Source organism: Musa acuminata, chromosome BXJ2-9, assembly GCF_036884655.1.
Source record: "Musa acuminata AAA Group cultivar baxijiao chromosome BXJ2-9, Cavendish_Baxijiao_AAA, whole genome shotgun sequence".
In the NCBI taxonomy this organism is placed as follows: Eukaryota; Viridiplantae; Streptophyta; class Magnoliopsida; order Zingiberales; family Musaceae; genus Musa; species Musa acuminata.
In genome coordinates, this window is record NC_088346.1 from 49,581,272 (window position 1) to 49,600,497 (window position 19,226).

The 19,226-nt window shown below is 39.3% G+C and overlaps 2 protein-coding genes and 1 non-coding gene across 4 annotated transcripts; 1 reads left to right on the forward strand and 2 right to left on the reverse strand.

The window, feature by feature from the left end:
* Positions 1-162: 162 nt before the first annotated feature.
* LOC135623854 (lactoylglutathione lyase-like) lies at positions 163-7,132 on the reverse strand. 2 transcript variants are annotated; one of them, XM_065127282.1, is made up of 9 exons: positions 7,001-7,132; positions 5,311-5,470; positions 5,088-5,212; positions 4,713-4,777; positions 4,420-4,632; positions 1,762-1,809; positions 1,268-1,375; positions 1,041-1,193; positions 163-349 (listed from the first exon to the last, which is right to left on the reverse strand). In XM_065127282.1, the coding sequence occupies exons 2-9, from the start codon at positions 5,430-5,432 to the stop codon at positions 308-310; spliced, it is 876 nt and encodes a 291-aa protein (XP_064983354.1). In that variant the 5' UTR covers positions 5,433-5,470; positions 7,001-7,132; the 3' UTR covers positions 163-307. The 2 variants fall into 2 exon arrangements, with proteins under 2 accessions (XP_064983354.1, XP_064983355.1); XM_065127283.1 differs by having other exon boundaries at positions 5,311-5,434; positions 7,001-7,105.
* Positions 7,133-8,941: 1,809 nt separating this feature from the next.
* LOC135624090 (small nucleolar RNA snoR111) lies at positions 8,942-9,069 on the forward strand. The gene has a single exon (XR_010491592.1). It is a non-coding gene; the product is annotated as a small nucleolar RNA snoR111 (small nucleolar RNA).
* A 3,687-nt stretch (positions 9,070-12,756) lies between these two features.
* On the reverse strand, positions 12,757-19,224 carry LOC103999527 (spliceosome-associated protein 130 A). Its single transcript, XM_009421301.3, has 3 exons — positions 16,057-19,224; positions 13,564-14,055; positions 12,757-13,183 (listed from the first exon to the last, which is right to left on the reverse strand). The coding sequence occupies exons 1-3, from the start codon at positions 19,078-19,080 to the stop codon at positions 13,046-13,048; spliced, it is 3,654 nt and encodes a 1,217-aa protein (XP_009419576.1). The 5' UTR covers positions 19,081-19,224; the 3' UTR covers positions 12,757-13,045.
* Positions 19,225-19,226: the final 2 nt, after the last annotated feature.

Here is a 19,226-nt window from a genome sequence, read left to right on the forward strand (position 1 = left end):
TGACAAAATGAGAAAATATTAAGAAACTGATGCAAAAACGGCTAATATAATCATTAATATAAGAACATAAGAGCCGATTAAATTAAGATCAATGCTCAGGCACTCGAGTGATTGCTAACAATTCCAAAGCATATATGCTATCACCGTGAAACAGCAGGAAAATGTCTAAATAAAGCTAGATAAGTAAAGCTCAGAAATCACATTACATCATGGTCTCAGAAGCCACTGCAATTATTACATACCACCATAGTTCTGGCCAGGTATTAAGTACTACTGTTCATTCATTCTAGGAACAGTCTCATGATCATTACTCAAGCTCCTTGAGAAAGTCAGAGTGGTCAACTAGAACCTGAAAAGCAACAGATTCTATAGCATCAGCTTCTGCCTGTCTTCAGATTGCAGATGTAAAATGGGTTCGATGAATCCAATGAGAAATACCGATGTAATATATAATCAAATATCAACAATTTAACTTTTATCATCATGGAAGCCAATAATATAGAGAAATTTGTACTGTTCTCTACAGAACAAAAAAAAAAAAAAGGGAGGGGGGGGGGGTGGGGGGGCAACATAGTAAACTTCGGCTGATTGACAAGTTACAACAAAAGGTATTGCTTTTTGGTCAACAAAAGGTATTGGTGCCTGCTAAGCAAGATATATCTTTTAATACTGACAACTAAATAAGGTATATTGCCAAAATTATCAGCACACCTAGAATCCCTGTTGTCAATCATAGGCCTTTATTATAAATCCTCAAAGCTGTTTCAATGAAGGTGGTATTTCTTGGATAAACAACTCACGGATAAGTCCCAGACACGAAGAAACAGATTTGATAAAATAGCTATTAAGAACTACATGAGAGACTAGGCTAAGGGATGACTGAAGGCTCTCACATATTTTGAACATATAAGATCTGCAACTGTTATGCAGAAGCTTGTGTGCATAAAGGTACTTTTGCCAATGTAAGCATAAAGGTACTTTTGTCTGTCTAAAAGATTAAATTATGAGGTTACATTAGGCACTGAGATGAGAGGACTTACCACTTTCCAGCCATCTGGATCAAGGAAGGAAGTAATTTTAGTGTTGATTCCTGGAATTGGTCCTGGTTGCCTTGTAATTTTTCCTCCTACCTCCTTGGCAACCAAATCCACAACAGCAGCACTTCTATAAACATCTTCAGTGCTAATAGCAACCTAAAAATGACGTAACAAACATTAATATCCTAATGACTAGTACAAAATCATATTAAACAAAGATATAATCCAACCTGAGCATATGCATTGCCTTTGGTATATTCTGTCACACCATAATTGTATGTCAACTCTAGCACTGTTGATTCCTTTTCTTCAGCATAACCCATCATGGCAATAGTATACTGTATAGATCATGTGATCCAAAAAGAACTTATTAAGCATGACAATATAAGTATCATGAATAGCACAAAAATAGCTGAATACAAGTATATAGACCATCATAACTAGCCATACATGAAAACCAATATGTAATGTTCATAATCATAAACCAGCATATCATAAAAGTACAAGTTTTTATGAAAATAACAAACCAACAAAAAACTCGATATGTACAACAGGGATCCATGTATGTATTGAGCAATGATAATAAATTGCATACATGTGTAAATAAAATTATATAAATGCATGTAAGTTTATACATGTGCAAGTAAATGGACGCTTGCAACATTCTTGAAAAGGTTATGACTAGTTTGACATGATTCAATTTATTATTAAATCAGAACATAACCTTGTAGTCAGGATTATCTCGTGTCCTCAATAACTTCATCCCACAAGCCTGCATGAAATAACAAGTGTAGTAAAATAGACAAGTAACAAAGAAAACAAAGAGGAGAGTCTCAAATATATGCTCATACAAAGACAGTAAGCAAACTAGAAACACTTTTATAGCTCATCTCAGATAATCACACTCAAAAAAATGGTTTATAATATAGCCCCTTAATAAATCTGGAGATTTTTTCAGTACGACTATCAGACTGATGATAAAAATCAGAAAAATTCTGGAGCAAATTGGATGGATAGGTAAGCATGATAAAAGAGTAAAATCCGGCTCTCCACTCACAACACTAATCCAGTGTCTCTGCCTATATAGTTAAAAAGAATAATACTTGACCAAATTTGGAACAAAAGAAAGCTCAATGTATCTCTCAAACCCAAGAAAGTAGCAAAAGGTTTTATACGAGATACTCAAATTATTGATATTTCCCATTGTTGCCACCATGACTGATTCAAAGGGGTAAAGTGAAGCTGAAAAATTGAGGTGCCAAAAGCGCATGAGAACATATTACAAGTCAACTGACATTGTTACAGCAATGTAGGTATATGAAAGACAAAATCAAGGAGCCTGTGTAATACCCTAATTTTAATTAAGGGCAAATTAATAATTTTATTCTATTAGTAAACCTAGGGTTAGGGTTTAACCCCCCCTCTCCTCTTCTATTTATAGCCATCATCGTCTCCTCTTGTGGGGAAAAAAAAAGGCATGTTACAATCTTCTTTGATTTCCAAGTCAAAGACTCCTTAAGACAAGCATAAAAAGATTATGATTAGCTAATCTCATGAATAGATTCTTGGTATAGGATGAATTAGATCTTGTATATATAACATATGGATTATACCATCCTACAACATGTATACTGTAATATTCTCAAGAATTGTTAGTTGCTTTATTTGTTCGCTCACCCTCGGTAGAAGGAAAATAAGGAGGACCAGTTCTAAATGGGCTGACTTGCTGCAAGACAGTAGACAGATTGCAGACATGAACCAAATCCAAATATTAACTCCAATAAAGACACATCCGGTCTAAGCCTCATCAGCCTGCCAATTGTTTCAGCAACCATATTTATTGTGCTTGCACACTCGTTGCAAGCACCGGTTATGCAACAACACCTTATGTGAGCAGCAGCTGGCCTAGCACACAAACACCCAACACTTGGGGCCTCATGATGCTCACATGGCCCTTCGCTGGACATGTAGCCTTGCACCTTGTGGAAATCATGCTACTGATGATGCTCTTTCTTTCATTCTCCAACTTACATCACTTCCATGAGTTATATGTAGATTACACAACCCAAAATACTCGGCCTCCTATAAGCATGGCCCGCTTATGTGGATTGTTTGACCGCATGGCTGCTGCTAGAATGCAACCTGCTACAGCCTATGATACCTGTGGGAATAGTAGCTATGTGATTTGGGTAAAAGAATCCTACAAAGCTTGGCTCCCACTTTTCCATATGATCCAATTATTATATCATGCATTAGTACACCGCTTTCAAGATCCAATGATGATACCTTGCTGGAGTGAAATTACCATATATAAGGTCATATTGTCTGACTAAGTATTGAGCATGTTCAAGAGTTATGAATACCTAGGTAATCTCCTAGCCTTCCTTATAACTAGAGCCACTATGTTGCTATAAGCCACAGTAGCAGCATTGACAACATGTGAACCTCAAAACCAATTGAGTCAATGCCACCGCGAGTTGGTCAGCTAGAATACATTAGAGCAGTTGTGCCTTAGAGCAGCTGTGGCTAGTACTTAAGTGATACAGCTATAGTCAGGTCTCATGACTCAACATTTATGCAAAGGCTCAAGTCCTGGTAGTAGTCATAGTAAGAGTATTAGAAAGAACATTTTAGCTAAAGTGGATTGAGTTTTACGAATATTATATGAACAACGATGATGTGTATCATCCTGTGAGAAATGTACTCTTGGATGATAAACCCGTGACCCGACACATGGGATGGCGTTTAAGCCCACCAAGGATATTGTCCATAGGGTGGGGCTGGTTCCCTCGGGTTTAGTATGTACTTGAGTTCCATAATTATTTGTATATGAACAAGGGAATATTATACATATAATGTGATGTGATATGAAAAGAAGATGAATGAAAAAGAAATGACACTAGTAAACTGTTCATCTAGAACGATATTAAACTGTTCATCAAACTAACACTAGTAATTAAGCATTTCCAGCCATCTAGATATTCACTTTCTTAACAAATGGCTAAGAATAATGAAATGTGTCAGATTTCATTAACCAGTAGAGGAACATTCCACAAAGCAGCGAAGAAACCAATATCATAACTAGATGCATAATGCAGGCTATGCATAAACTACCTCGAAGGTATGAGCTTGTTATTGTTATAACTGAACCTTCTATAAGTTGACAATGACAAATAAAGGTACTCATAACCACTCAACCACTAACATGCAAAGATTTCAGCCATGCTATTTAGAAAGAAGATTGCCCTTCACTACCGCTGACATCCTACCACTGTTAACAACTAACTTCAAACACAACTAAGGGAACAACAAATTACAAAAAGTTCAAATAGTATGTTCTCAGAGTTGAAACAACTAATAGACCTTATGGTACTAAAAATACCTTCTCGTAAAACTTGATGGATCTTTCTAAGTCGCCCACACGAAGCATAATTTGGCAAAGAGGCTCAGGCGTCGGGCCCCTTTGAATAAGCTCAAACATATAACCATCAGGGTCTTGAACAAAAGCAATAACTGTTGTTCCTCCTTTAACAGGACCTGGTTCACGTGTAATCTTACCACCCTTGGCCCTGATGCCCTCAACCAATTTATAAACCTACAATTCCAGTATTTGATTTAAAGGTCAGTTATCAAATAACTATACTAGTTAGCATTCAATTCAAATGTGCAACTCACATCTTCCGATGCAATAGCAAAATGCCCAAAGCCTGTGCCAATGTCATACTTATCCACCCCATAATCTGCTCAAAAGACATGAAAGATACGTTATAAGCTACCATTTATTGATTGTCTGAAACAAAAACTTCATACACATATACATGTGCAGATGGCCAGTGAAGATGCAAAAACGCTGATAACTTTGTAGGTTATAAAAGCTACTCTTTAAAAAATAATAATAATAATAATAATTTCTACTCCTAAATTGCAAAGCACGGTGCCACTTATATGGAAATTGATGTGCTTTTCACTAATTGTATCTAGGATTGGAAATAGTAGGGAGTATAGTTGATAATAAGAGATAGGAATTGCAACCGGAAACAAGAGACATACTATACGTCAGCTCTACCACAAAATGAGAAGCTTCTGGACCAAAGCCAAGAAATGCATTTGAATATTTCTCTTCAGGAATGTCTCTCTTACGCAGCAGTTTCATCCCAAAGCATTCAGTATAAAATCTAAGGAAAACAAAAACAGCTCAACTGGTGAAAAGGAAATAACAGAGCAAAACATAGATTGTGTACAGTATTTGCACAGTAATCTTATCGAGACACACTTTATGGTCCGGTCTAAATCTCCAACACGATAAACAGCATGTAGAAATCGGCGCTTGTCTTTTTCAACCCATTCAAGTACATTTTCACTAGGAACAGTCTCTTCCACCATGCTGGAAGCCATATCTAAATGAATGTAAAAGGAGGTTCCTGTCAATATACCTGATAATAAAGAAAACAGAAAAGAAGAATGATATAAATCTCTTTTAGGTTAGAACATGTTTGAAAAAATCCATTTCGGTTGTACATAGAGGTAGCTCAAAACAAATTATGAGAATCATAAGAAATCCTAGCGCATTGAAAACAAAGATATAAGGATGTAGCTTAACAAGAATTAATGTAGTATCTCTGTACAAATATAAATATAAATATGTATGTCTGTATACAAAGCAATAATGTCTTAACTTGTAATAACTTCACTAGAACAACCACCAAGCTCCTCACTAATGCTTCACATTACACCTCTTCCAGGAAGCAGGACAAAACAAGGCAGATCTACATAGGTTTTTCTTGTTACAAATACAGATGAGCCACAAAATATAATATAAAGCCCCACGATTACAGATGATGGTATTATTAAAATTAGATCAGGGGCCAAGATAATATCTATCATCAATTGCATGTTTATTTTTATCATATTTGATGACAAACTCACAGAACATGAGAAAATAAAAATGGCAACGGCGATTTGACTAGCAATAAAATGAACTAGATAAGGCACATTGGGGAGAAAAGGTCTGGGCAAGCAACCCCTAAGAGTTGATATGGCTTGTTGTTGTTTTGTTGTTGATAACAAGGTCAAAGCATGGGTTAGAAAGGACTACCACAATAGTAGAAGGCTTGAAGGATATTCCACTAATCATGTGCATGTGCATACTTTTATAAGTTTAAGAAGGAGACGGTCCTTCAAAACGTATAGCAAGAAGTTTATCATAAAGAAGAAAATAATCAACTTAATCATCCACTCCTTACAAGAAAAAGCTCAAAGATTAGCTTGTGAAGATAAACAGAAATGTCAAATCAATGTGTCGTAAAGCCTTTGCTGCTTGTTGTGGGTTCTCATGACATGACAAACACGATATGGAAATTAATTGATGATTTGAAGTTGTTTCGCAAATAAAGATTTGTCACAAAAGTAATCGAACTACTTTATAACATGTCTACCTGTTTAAGCCGAGTTATTTTCTGCCATACCGGATTTCTTTCTATGAGGAACTCCATTTCTATCAGGCAACATCTTTTTGCGACTAATCCATGGTTCTTGAAACAAGGGCAGACTAAGAAAAAGATCAGAGCTTGTTCGTCAACCCCTGTGTGGCCCCACTTCACCAGACCTTAACCAACCATGAATGGGACCAAAAAAACAGAGCAAGTTCAAGAACCGCAGTATGTCTTCTCTTCGGCCGTTCGGCTTTAAGTAGGGTTAATCAAGGCCACTGCTGTCCCAGAAACTCTATGCATGTATGTAAAATAAAGGGAAAAGGTCCTTATTTTGGGATTTACATCAATATTTAGGAACATTGCTACCTGTAATCGTTATTCTCGACGCATATGATTCTCTTGAACCCAATCTAGGATCATTCTTCTCGATGTAAAATTGCAGAGAGAATGAACCCTAACTTGCAGTCAAATCGAAACAAGCGAAACGGGGAGGAGAACCAAGAAAGAGGAAGAAGGGATTAGGGTACTTACCGAAGAAGAAGAAGATTTCTCCGGTCAGGAGCGGCCGTCGTCACTCTCTTGCTCTGTTCCGAAATAAATAGGCCTTCTCCGGAATGATCATCGGGGGGATCTTCTCTTATTTTACTTTTAATTAAACCACCCAATTCCATCATCACAGCCGTCCGTTTGGATAGATTTGATTCATGGATTTGATTTTTCCTGCATATTAATCCTCTGCTCTATATATATATATATGTATATATATATGTATACATATATATGTATACATATATATATATATACACATATATATATATACATACATACACCCTTTCATTATCCAATGTATAAGGCTTATAAATTCAAGAAATTCCATCGAAAATTAAACAAAGAAATATTTAACCATGAAAAAATATAAAAACAATTTAACATTATTATCTTAAATTAATTATACTATTAACAATAGATATATTATCATGACATTACCAAAAAATAAAAATAAAAAAAGAAAAGTATACCAACCTCAATTAATTTAATGATTCACATGAAGTAATATTTATATTCTCTTTTTATATTTAAAAAACAATTTTTTGATTTAATCTCATTCGGTCATGGGTGGATTCTTCAGTTGATTAAGGTCTCGTATTATTGATGAGGATGGATTCTTGTTTTAATAACCTTCAGTTCTTGTGGAATAGGAGAACCTTTGAGTATAGACTCCTGTGCCATCTTTGCTGCTGCTAGCTCCATCTCTAAATTTGATATTGCTTTATTTAACATTTTGTACACAAAGCTTTTCGTGTCTAGTAAGCTTGGTGAAAGCAACAATGGTGTACCTGACCAAACTAAATGTACCAGTATTATACGGACATTCAAAGCAAAAACAGGTGAGAGAGAGAGAGAGAGAGAGAGAGAGAGAGAGAGAGAGCTAAAACAGGATGGCCGCACCTCGGCTGACTACAACATCCAGAAGGAGTCCTCCGCCTCCTTCTGGATGCTGTAATCGGCCGTCCTCGAACTGCTTGCCGGAGATGAGCCTCTGCTGGCCCTCTTATACTGAATCGGAGCCTCGACATTGTCGATGGTGTGCTGTAGGACAGAAAAATAAAAATAAAAAAAACGGTGTTTGCACTGACAAAAAAGAGAAAAAACGGTGCAATGTTCAGAACATGGTTAATGGGCTGATGCGAGTCTTACTTTTTCATGTTTCATCATGCGTTTTATCTTTTTAGAGTCAAAATCCTCTTTGTTCTCTTTGCACTGACTACAAGCTTGCATGAAATAATAAGTGTCGTAAAATAGACAGGTAACAAAGATGTTTATAGAAGTGCTGCTGTTTAGGTTGCTATTAGAACCTCTTTGTTCTCTTTGTTACTTGTCTATTTTACGACACTTGTAGTCAGTGTAAAGAGAACAAAGAGGTTCTGATAGCAACCTAAACAGCAGCACTTCTATAAACATCTTTGTTACTTGTTTATTTTACGACACTTGTTATTTCATGCAGGCTTGTAGTTAGTGCAAGGAGAACAAGAGGATTTTGACTCTACAAAGATAAAACACATGATGAAACATGAAAAAGTAAGAGTCGGTGCATCAGCCCATTAACCTTCTGAACATTGCACCGTTTTTTTTTCTTTTTTGTCAGTGCAAACACCGTTTTTTTTTTTTTTTTTTTTTTGTCCTACAGCACACCATCGACAATGTCGAGGCACCGATTCAGTATAAGAGGGCCAGCAGAGGCTCATCTCCTGCAAGCAGTTCGAGGCCGGCCGCCTCTCTTCCCTTTCCCCCTTTGCTCTCTATATAACGCCCCTTGCAGTTTAGGGTTGCGCCATTCTACCACCAACCAACTAAGAATCTGAAGGCGGCTTCAATCCTCTCCACCGCCGACGGGCTTCGGTTGCAGCGTAAGAGAAACCAGTCGATATCTTTTCTTATTCTCTTTCTCTCTATGTCTCTCCTCTGCTTCATGCTAAGAGGGAACGCATCTCCTTCGGTAGCGTATTCCTCGATCAGAAGGCAGAGGCAAAAAGACGAGTCGAGATATCGTTTCAGTCGCCACTCCACCCGTTGGCGGTTCGATTGTTGCTCGACCACACTCTCTCCTCTTCCCTTCTCTCTCTCTCTCTCTCTCTCTCTCTCTCTCTCTCGATCTGAATCTTAGCACTTCCTAATCTTCCTTTTTTTTCCCCAATGTTCTCCGTTTCAATCGGTCATTTCTGTTGTTCTGCATCGTCAGATATCAAACTTTTGCCGATTTCTTGTCTTAATTAACCGATTAATGATTTCTTATAGCATAATAGAAAAATATGGTCAATCGGCCCTAACAATTTGTTTTGGGTTGGTCCAGATTTGATATTATTATAACCCTTCTTTGTTGTACTTCAATCGATTTTTGTTCCTGCTGCATTTATTTGACACTTTTGTTCATCGATTAATAACTTTAAATACAAGCAAAAAGTGTATTGAAAGATTAATTGTAAATATTTTTAGGATGAATGATGTTGGTTGCAATATATTCTACACGACAACTAGCAACGTACGATAATTTAAGGTTAGTTGAAATTGCTAACGGTCGAAGAACTGCATCAGCTTCGTGCACGTCCAAGGTGGTTGGTCGTGATGTCAACCGAGACACGTCCATTCAACAATGTTGAGCAACTTGACTTATCTGAGGAATGTGTGTATTGATGCTTCTAATAGTTCTATCAATATTTTTTATACATTTTAATTTTTAATCAATTTATTATTTGAATATTAATCATAAATTTAAATGTATAATTTAGATATATGATTTAAGTATATAATTAAAAAAAAAGTTAAGGTATTAGTTTTTGTTATTTTGATCGTGCATCATCGAGTCGTTTACTCGTATATAAAATAATATTTATATTTTAAAAAATAGTTATTTTGGTTGTACATATATTTATGCTTTATTGCTTGTACTTTGTGCTGATGCTATACAACCTGGCAATGTGTGTGCTAAATGCAAATAAATTGATTTAAAGATCTGTTCTTTTGGCCATGCATTTAGATCTTTTCAGAGTGAAAGAGTGATCATCTTGTGAGCAAAAGTAAAATGTAAAAGTCATCTCATTGTGACAATTCCAAATATTTTTGTGCATCTGTACCTGCTTAAAGCCCACACTGGTAGTATAAAGTGCCCACTTTGTCCAATATCAAAACAAAAGATAAAAAGTGCACTAGAGCATTCCAAGAAAAATTACATAAAATTCAAATAATGTAAATTTGGTTGTTAATTTTCTCACATAATTCTAAGCAAGAGATATTCCCAACTACATTTCATAAATTTGTTTAAGAGACTAATTTTATATGTGAGTATTAATTAAGGTTTGCTTCATGATCGAATATTTGGAAGATATGTATCGATTGATGAGAGGATAGTGCGTGGTGTGTCAAATGTCGACATGTGGACACTTGTTTCACATCATCGTCGTGCCTAATAGGTCTCCACGGGGTTAGACATGCCATAACCCTTCGATAAGCTCGATAGTATAAACAGAGCTTCCTCACCGTCGATGCAGGCAAGGTTATGAAAGGCCAATCGGTTGAAGCAGTGCTCGCAAAAAAGAGACATCCACGTAGATGGATGATCACATCTGATTCTCGTGATGATCATCGCAGACGTGGACGGACGATATTAAAGACTTCACGGTGCATCCCCCCTGTGAGCCTCTGGCAAATGCATGAATAATCTTTAATTATGATTCGGACGGTGACTCGTTCGACAATATATTAGCAATTTTATATTAAATATTAATCGTCATAAGTTTAGGATACCGATCGCGTTAGAAAAAATATGGTTGGTCAAGCATTCCATGGAATAGAAAAAATAATGTTTTATAGGGGGAGGAGGCACATGATCGATTATGAGAAATGATGGGAAAAATAATTAAGTCTCTAATTTCTAATCACCAACTCAAGCTTTTTTTTTTTTTTTCTCTTCTGTTCTTTTGTGAAATAATCTATCATTGAGGAAAAGAAGAAAATGATGCATAAATTTAGAAAAAGCTAATCACACTTGTTTTCTCCTTTTATTTTTTTTTAACTTAAATAATAATTTATTTTGAATTTTGAATGTAAACATCATGTATGAAACCTTATTTTGGATTCATAACTATTAGAACTCTAGCTAGAAGAGTTTGAATCCGTTGGGACTCTAGCCAAAAGAGTCCTAATCTGTTGGGACTATAGTTAGGAGAGTCCTAATCTGTTGGGACTATTGAGAAATTGTGGGGAGTCGACATCTCATGCATAGCGGAAAACAAAATAAGACCAGATTTTCAATAGTTATGTACTTGGTCGTTGTGTGATGATTGGTGCGTGAAAAATCTGTTGATCCGAAAAATTGCATGTATCATGTCAAAAGTGTTACCTGGGGAGATCGTATATCCCCAAATTTTCAGATCCGATAAAGAGGATGAAGGAGCACTAGCATACTCCTCTCTAATAGCAGTCCACATAACGGACGCAGCAACGGACGCCTCAGATCACCGTGGGATCTTCCTCTCCTCGTGCACCATGAGGCTGCTAGAGCCAAGGAGGAGGAGAGGAGACCGAGGAGAATAGGAGGGACGACTACCAAGAACTCCAGCTTATGAATCAAGGAGTTCCTCCTATTTTTATAGGTGCTAGAAGCATATCCTTAACGGATCCTATTCACACTGAATTTTTATCTCAATCTTCTAATCGAATGCTTCGTAGATCTTATATATGCACACATCTGAATCGAAAAGTTCCTCCTATTTATATAAGTGCTAAAAGCATACCCTTAACGGATCCGATTCACATTAGATTTTTATCCAATCTTTCAGTCGGATGCTTCGTAAATATCTTATATATGCACATCTACTCGTGGCTCGATACCGAACTGGTCGTGAGTCATTTACGTCAAACTCATTCTGATATAATGAATTATTATAGAACTAATAATTCACTCAACTCATCAACTATGGACGTACTATGCTATTATGTCATAATCCTTAGACGATACTTTGGACCTGTATATCCTCAATTATCATGTATTTATAATTTCTTATTCATCTAATCCCAAAGACCATATATTGGGCATGATAAAATCAAACCTATACGAAATCTTGTCCGAGTCTCGCTCTAATCGGATTCTCCCGAAGAACTCATTCTCTCTCAATCCGAACGACCCTGATCAGGAATTTTACCTGAGCGAGCACATGCAAGATATTTCTCTCACGAACAACGAGCAAAACGACGGGCAACACCTTTCCTGTTATCTGAAAGCCCCATCCAAATGATTCCAGAAAACAAAACAATGTCAAAATAATAGAATACATAGAGTTTCTCCAACTGCATGTATGCCGACCGAAACTCTACCAAATCGAACCAAATTATACACCGCCGATAAATATGAATTCCAAGTGACGAACACAAACTGAACATTCATGCGAGCCAAAAATCAGATTTGATGACGGCAAGAGTCCCAATACGATACGATGAAACTGGAACCAGAAATCGAATTTGATGACGGAAAAGACTATCTGACGAAATTGAAACGCACTGTAAGCAATATATATCCATGGGCAAGTATAACTGCAAAAAAAAATGACACTAACAGGGATCCATCTGAATTTAAGATTTACCCAATAATCAAATGATGGTTGTTCAAAACAGAATCAATTATATAATAAGCATGAAATTAGCACCTCAGGTTTCTCAGATGAACAGAATAAAGAGGTAGAACTATCAAAAGATTTAGCTGCTTGTAGGAAATATTACCGACAAAAAACAGCGAACAAAAAGAGTATCTTATGCATTCACTGTGAATCAGTATGTAGCGTCCCTAATGAGAAGCTAATTGAACTGATAGAAGTTTTGCATGTCAATACTATTTAAATTCAAAATGCAACTAAAAAATATCACGGGAAAAGCAGCAGGTTGCTCTCCTAACATGACAACAGCATTAGCAGCTAAATTACCTCTGATTATTAACACCACAATTAAGTAATAATTGCCACTACCACGATATGACAAACATTTAGCTTGCTGGAAAAAACCCTTCCTAACCCATTGTTCCAATCCTCAAATTATCTTGTTTCTGACATCCTCGAGCTTCTTCAATATTTCTCCTGGGGTTCTATCAAGTTCATCAGCAATCTTCCTCTGCAAATCAGGAGGAAGGGTTGGGAACTGCTCGCAAAGATCACCATCAATTACATCCTGAAGAATGTTTCAAATCAGCAATACATGAGATAATCATAAATAATTATCTAAGTATGAAGAACAGTAATCACAGTAAAGAATTTTAATCAAAGAGCAACAACGAAATGGACCCTTCACTAGCTGGTGGTTGTTCAGCCATCCAAATTATTGTAAATAAAAAACCAACAACAAGACCACAGAATATGTTCAGATGAATCAATCTGAACATGACATGGTTCACTATTACCATATCTCATTTTAGTATCATGAATCATAATCTTCCTTGCTAACCCAACTATCTAATTAGCTTAAAGAACCATAATACGAAAATGAGACAAGATCCATAACCTCAAATCAGAAGTTCAAAAAATGTCCTTGCATGGGTCCTGATAGCTCACCTTAACAGGAAAATAAGCAGATCTGAAGGCCATATGATCCCGACCACACAATGGTGGATGTTCTTGCCTCATGTGCATCTCCAAGTGAGAGAAGAAGTCCACATCTTCCCTAGAGGTAAATGGAAGTAGTGCACCTAAACTTCCCATCACTGTTCCATATATAACACATTCCCCTCCTCCAGGTATCAGTGAGGCCTTCTGCAAGCATGTCACAACATCGCCTACATGAAACTGTACTATCTCCTCCATTTTATTGGGAGCTCCATTTAACTTCCCTTGCTCCCACTTTATTTTACCCCCTGTTGGGTCTTCCTCAATCTCATCCGATAGATCTTGCGGCAGTCGGACAAAGTATATATTCCCAAACTTATCTGCCCCTGCCATGGTGTCAAAATCTATATGATGTGAAGCAGTGAGCCATCTTGGAACAGAATCATCTGCAAAAATGTACAGTTGATTCTCATCCCTTCTGTACTTGCAATAATGAAATGACTGCAAAAGAAGACCAGAATGACAATTAAAGTTAGCAAACATGACCTACAAGATCTCAATAGCAAGTAATCCACTGAATTACGAGTACACATGTATGTGCACATTTTCAAAAGAAATCCACATAGTGGTGCAAATATACATGTCATAAGGTACTGTATACCATAGTTTGCAATATCAAATCATACCGTTCTGTATGGGTGGTATGTACCAATCCGATAGAGGACCAGTATGGATGGTACATCGGTACACCTTAGTATAGCATGTGTTGGTATGCTCGGTACAGCTCGGTATGTACCATACTGATAGCTGATCGACACACCGGTATGGTACGATATTCAAAACCTTGTTGTATACTTGAAGGAACACAAACATAAATGCACCAATATATGCAAAACAAAGATAAGAACAAGTCCAACACAACCACTTTGATTTTTTCCCATGAATATCCAAGTGCACAAGGTAGGAGGATGGCAAAAATTGTTCATGCATGCAAAAAGCATTCAGCACCCACAAGTGTTTTCACAGAGACTACGTATTGTTGGAGGTGTCCTCTTGCATACTCTTGGGAGAAAATTCTACACTGTTAACCTCAGATTGTACACTTTGGAGATTGCTAGGATTTTTCAATAACCATCGTACCTTTTTATGCCATGGACTAAAAATTAAAAGGCATACTAGAGAATACAATTTACATTAAATTCTAACTCCAGGTACTACTATTAGAATTACATCTTTGCACAACAAGGTGCTTTAACATAAAGCAATTTGTTAAAAGCCGAATTGATCACCTTAGAAACAATTGGGTTGAATAATAAAGTTCGATATCTTTTCCAATCACTTACAACTTTTAATATAATGCAAGTTAATAACAATCAACAGGAGTCAAAGAAACAACAAAGTGACAACAGAAATAAATATCAATATGTTCGTTGCCTCCCTGCAACTGATCTTTCAGCTATCAGTAGTACACAAATTGCAATATCATGGGAGCAAAATACTTGAAGAATTATTGCCAACTGATACTGCTTGGTCAACTAAAGATTCTGATCAACTCTAGGGCAGATTAGGTTCAAATAACATCTATCGAACATTACAAAAGCATCTACCATGTTTAAGTTGAGATGGGTGTCAAATAATATTTTATGGTTACTTGGGATCAGAAATCCAGTACTCTAGTTGATACAAATATAAAAGGCTGCCGTTATATGATGTATTATAAATGCAAATCTTCTTTATTAAGAGATTTTTCATTCAGATACAAAGCCAACATGATTGTAGGTCAAAACCAACCGCAAATTGACAACACAAGTAGTCCTTTTTAGATACAAAGCCAAAATGATTGTAGGTCAAGTCATGTTAAAGATAAACCTAGACAATGGCTGGTGAGACCCTATGGTACAAGATTATGGTAAAAATAAAGGGATCCAATGGGTTCCAATGAGGTTGTTAGATATTGCAAGATTATGGTAATCAAACAATCCCTCATTGACAATCTAATATGGTGAAACAAAGTATATAGTTCTTTACCCACCCAAACGGTCACATTCTCCTTTTAGGAGGTAAGTCTGGTGAGGTTGCAGACTGGTTGTCACGAGAAACCTCCACATGATATCTTTTGATAATTAATAATAGTACTATCCACACAATCAAGCAGCTGATACATTCTAGAATGGCAAGGAACTCTCATACTTCCATCGTGTTCTTACATACCTTCTATGTGTATGAAATTACCCACACCAAATCCTTAAGGCGTGTAACACCTCTACGACCAAACAGTCCACAACTACAGGTATAAGGTAACTAGACACTAGCTAAAGCCATAAGAGTGTTCTTCCGTAAAACACCAAGCAGGAAACAGAAATTGATCAAATGATGAATAGGAGATCTACAAGCTAAAATAATGGTCAGAGACGAGTGTATATGTTTTCATTGAAAATTGGAGAACTAGTTGATCATTGCAAAAAACATTGGCAAAGAATACATAAGTAAAGAAAGATGTACCTCTTGGATATCACCCACATAAATCCTATCACGATATGTGTGCATGGAAACAATGGTATTAGGAAAGAGCTTGTTTTCACATTTCCTGAGTAATCTCCTTTTGCCCAGGTCATACAACCTGAGCACCGAGCCAATACCTGCAAGCAACCTCCCCTGATACTGGCACAGTGTGAGTGGAACTCCCTCTACTTGTGTCTTGTGAACAAGCTCAAGAGACTTTCCTTCTTCAACAAACCTATATATGTGAATGAACCCAGCAGCAAGACTTCTCTTAGGCCAGAACTGTAATCCCTTTGCAGTTCCGACAGCGAGGAGAGTTCCATACTCCTTATCATGGAAGTTCACCGTGCAAAGGCTGAATGCGGCCTCATTCTCTTGAAGCTCCAACAGACAAGTTGTGTTGCCTGTTCTTGGATCAAGAACTCTGATGCAAGATACCCACTTATCGGACTCTGCCTTTGGGTAACCATATTGCTCGTCAGAGAGAGCATCATCCTCATCATCATCACCAGCCCCACCACCATTTTCCATCTGCTGCCTATTGTTAGCATTTCCATTTTCACCCATCTTTGCAGCTTCCAAGCATTCCTTTCTAGCAGCTTCTCTTTCCTCTGCAGTGAATGCTCCTTGATCACTCTCAATAATGACTAAATGTTTGCACCTGGGCTGCAGCACGAATTTCCTTGGAGTATACCGCAAAGGTACAACTGTCTCATTGAATGTCTCCCCTAGCCGCTCAATTGTGAAAATTCTCAGAGCTTCACCAGCGACTGCGACAACACCTTCAGCACACTGGTCGGAAGAAAACGATGCAGCATATTCAAGTGTTTCGTATGAAAGAGGAGTCAGCAAGAAATGTCCCTGATGTATATAGCCAAGCCAGGGCCTACTTGACAAGCAAAGCATCGCCTGCCGACCCCTCACAGTAGCTGAGAAGAGCTTGGGAGCTCTCAATCCTAAGAACCGGGATCGAGTATCAGAGAGCTGACCAGTTACCATATCAACAACTGTCCGGAAAAGAACACCGTTCTGCAAGCCAGCATTGAGAAAGACACTAGCTGGATGATCTGCTCCATCCTCTCCTCCAGTCGAAGCCTGTACCTCAAGCAATAGGAGGGATTCAGGTGGTGAGGACACACTCTGAACGCTTAAGATCTGCATGCAGTCATCAGGATCCAATGACAGAATCCGAATTGTGTTATCATAAGAACCAACTGCAAGGAAGCGGGATCTGTGTCTCCCCTCTGGAACTGGTGCAATATCCAAGCAAGCCACATCCCCAGGCATCTCATGCTTCTCCACCTCCATCAACTGGCCGGTCATGTCCATCTCAAAATAAATAAGCTCTCCTCCGCTCAGAGCAATCACCACCTGAAGCCTATTCAACCCAACCTTCACAATGGTCTTCTTCCCAGGTGTCTTCCACTCGTTAATACGCCCATCCTCTCTTATATGCCTAATTCCATTGGGATGGACCTGCATCAGGGAATCATCTCCCAACAAAGATACTGAGAGCGAAGGCGTGGTGTCAAGAAACCCGCTGTCACTGACTTCTTCGATGGTTTCACCAATGGAGAGCACAAGCGTGGCATTCACGAAGGACACCACAATGTAAGCATCAAACTCATCATTCACATTTTTCTTCACTGTCCACACGGCACTGGGAGTACCCGGGAGCTGTGACACGGCCATCTCATTGATAGCCAACCCTGGCCTCAGGATCCGCAGCGAGGATCGGGGCCCCCTGCCACAGAGGGTAAACACCTGAGGGGTCTCCTCCTCAAAGAGATTCATGACCCTCATATCCATGATGGGCATAAGGCTTTCAACCTGGTCAATCCTCACCAGATTCTTTAAGCCTCGGGGCTGGAAGAACACCGGTTGGAATCCCTCTTCAGTTTCCATCAGAGTGGCAGAGGAGGCCTCAACGTCCTCCGCCTCCCCAATGGCCTGGAACTGGTACAATGCATGGTTGCCAAACTCAGAAGCGGCAAAGAGGAAGCCGGTCTTGAGGACGCTCATGGAGGAGGTGACGGGGATGGTGTCGAAGTACTTGATCTTGAGCTCGGTGACGCGGTCGCCTTCATGTTCCAGGGTGACCCTAAAGATGTCCCCATACTCGGTCTGCAGGAGGAAGAAGAACATGGACTTTTGGCGGTGGGTGGCGGCGGAGACAACAAGGACACCACGCTCTGCTGGAAGGTCGGCACGGCGGGGGATGACGGCACGAACATCAGGGTGGCCCTGGTTCTTGTATATGACAAAGTTCTCGGCACAGACGAGGACGCCGCTGGGGCCGTCGCCACCTCCAGGGACAGTGACGAGGAGGTTGGCGCCATTGTCGACTGGCTCAGACCACTTGCGGGAGACGTGGTTGAGCCCCAGGTCAAGCTCGTAGAACGTGAGGTGCTTCTGGGCATCAGCAGCGGCCTGGCCCGTAGGGTCGATATCTGCCTCGGAGTAGTCCAGCTCAATGGCGGCGAAGACGGGGTTATCAAAGCCACAGTCGACGCCGGTGACTGAGTAGGTGATGGTGTGTGACTTGTGGGCCTCCAGGGGGGAGGAGATGGTGAGGCGGGCGGCAGCGTCACGGTTGAGGACATAGACAAGCTTCTGCTTCTCGCAGGCGGCAACCATGGCGGCGCGGCCCTTGGGATCAACTGCGAGAAACTGGCCGGGGACGATGCGGCGGCAGCCGGACTTTCCGAAGGTCTCCTGGTGGACCTTGTGGAAGACGTTGCGCTCGCGGGAGTACTCTAGGATGACGAGGCGGCCGGAGTCGGAGCCGACGACGACGTAGTCCTTCTGGGAGCCCGTGAGACGGAACTGGGCGAGGGAGCGGATCGCGCCGAAGACCTCGACGGAGAGGAGAGTCTGCAGCTTGCCGGACTCATCGGGGCGGAGCAGGTCCAGCGTCTTGCCTCGAGCCACCACGATCTCCTGGGTCTTCCCTCCCACGAAGTTGCCGTTCGTGGCGCAAACCACGCCGCCCGGTCGCTGCAGCGTCAAACTGTACAGGTACATCTTTCCCTAATAACACCCTCTTCTCGTCCTCCTTCCTTTCCTTGTGACAGAGAGGCGGGAAGCGTTGGAATTTTTTGGATGGGATTTAGGGTTAGGGTTTTGCGGGGAGGAAAGAGGGCGGGGAGAAAGAGAGGAAGAGAGGGAGT

Excerpts from the sequence above, each read along its gene's own strand:
- LOC135623854 (XM_065127282.1), bottom strand. The coding sequence starts at position 5,432 with ATGGCTTCCAGCATGGTGGAAGAGACTGTTCCTAGTGAAAATGTACTT. Across the intron at positions 4,778-5,087 it reads TGTGGTAGAGCTGACGTATA|ATTATGGGGTGGATAAGTAT; the intron begins GTATGTCTCTTG and ends TCTTTTGAGCAG. Across the intron at positions 350-1,040 it reads ATCCAGATGGCTGGAAAGTG|GTTCTAGTTGACCACTCTGA; the intron begins GTAAGTCCTCTC and ends GTTGCTTTTCAG.
- LOC103999527 (XM_009421301.3), bottom strand. The coding sequence starts at position 19,080 with ATGTACCTGTACAGTTTGACGCTGCAGCGACCGGGCGGCGTGGTTTGC. Across the intron at positions 14,056-16,056 it reads ATGTGGGTGATATCCAAGAG|TCATTTCATTATTGCAAGTA; the intron begins GTACATCTTTCT and ends CTTCTTTTGCAG. Across the intron at positions 13,184-13,563 it reads CTGCTTATTTTCCTGTTAAG|GATGTAATTGATGGTGATCT; the intron begins GTGAGCTATCAG and ends AACATTCTTCAG.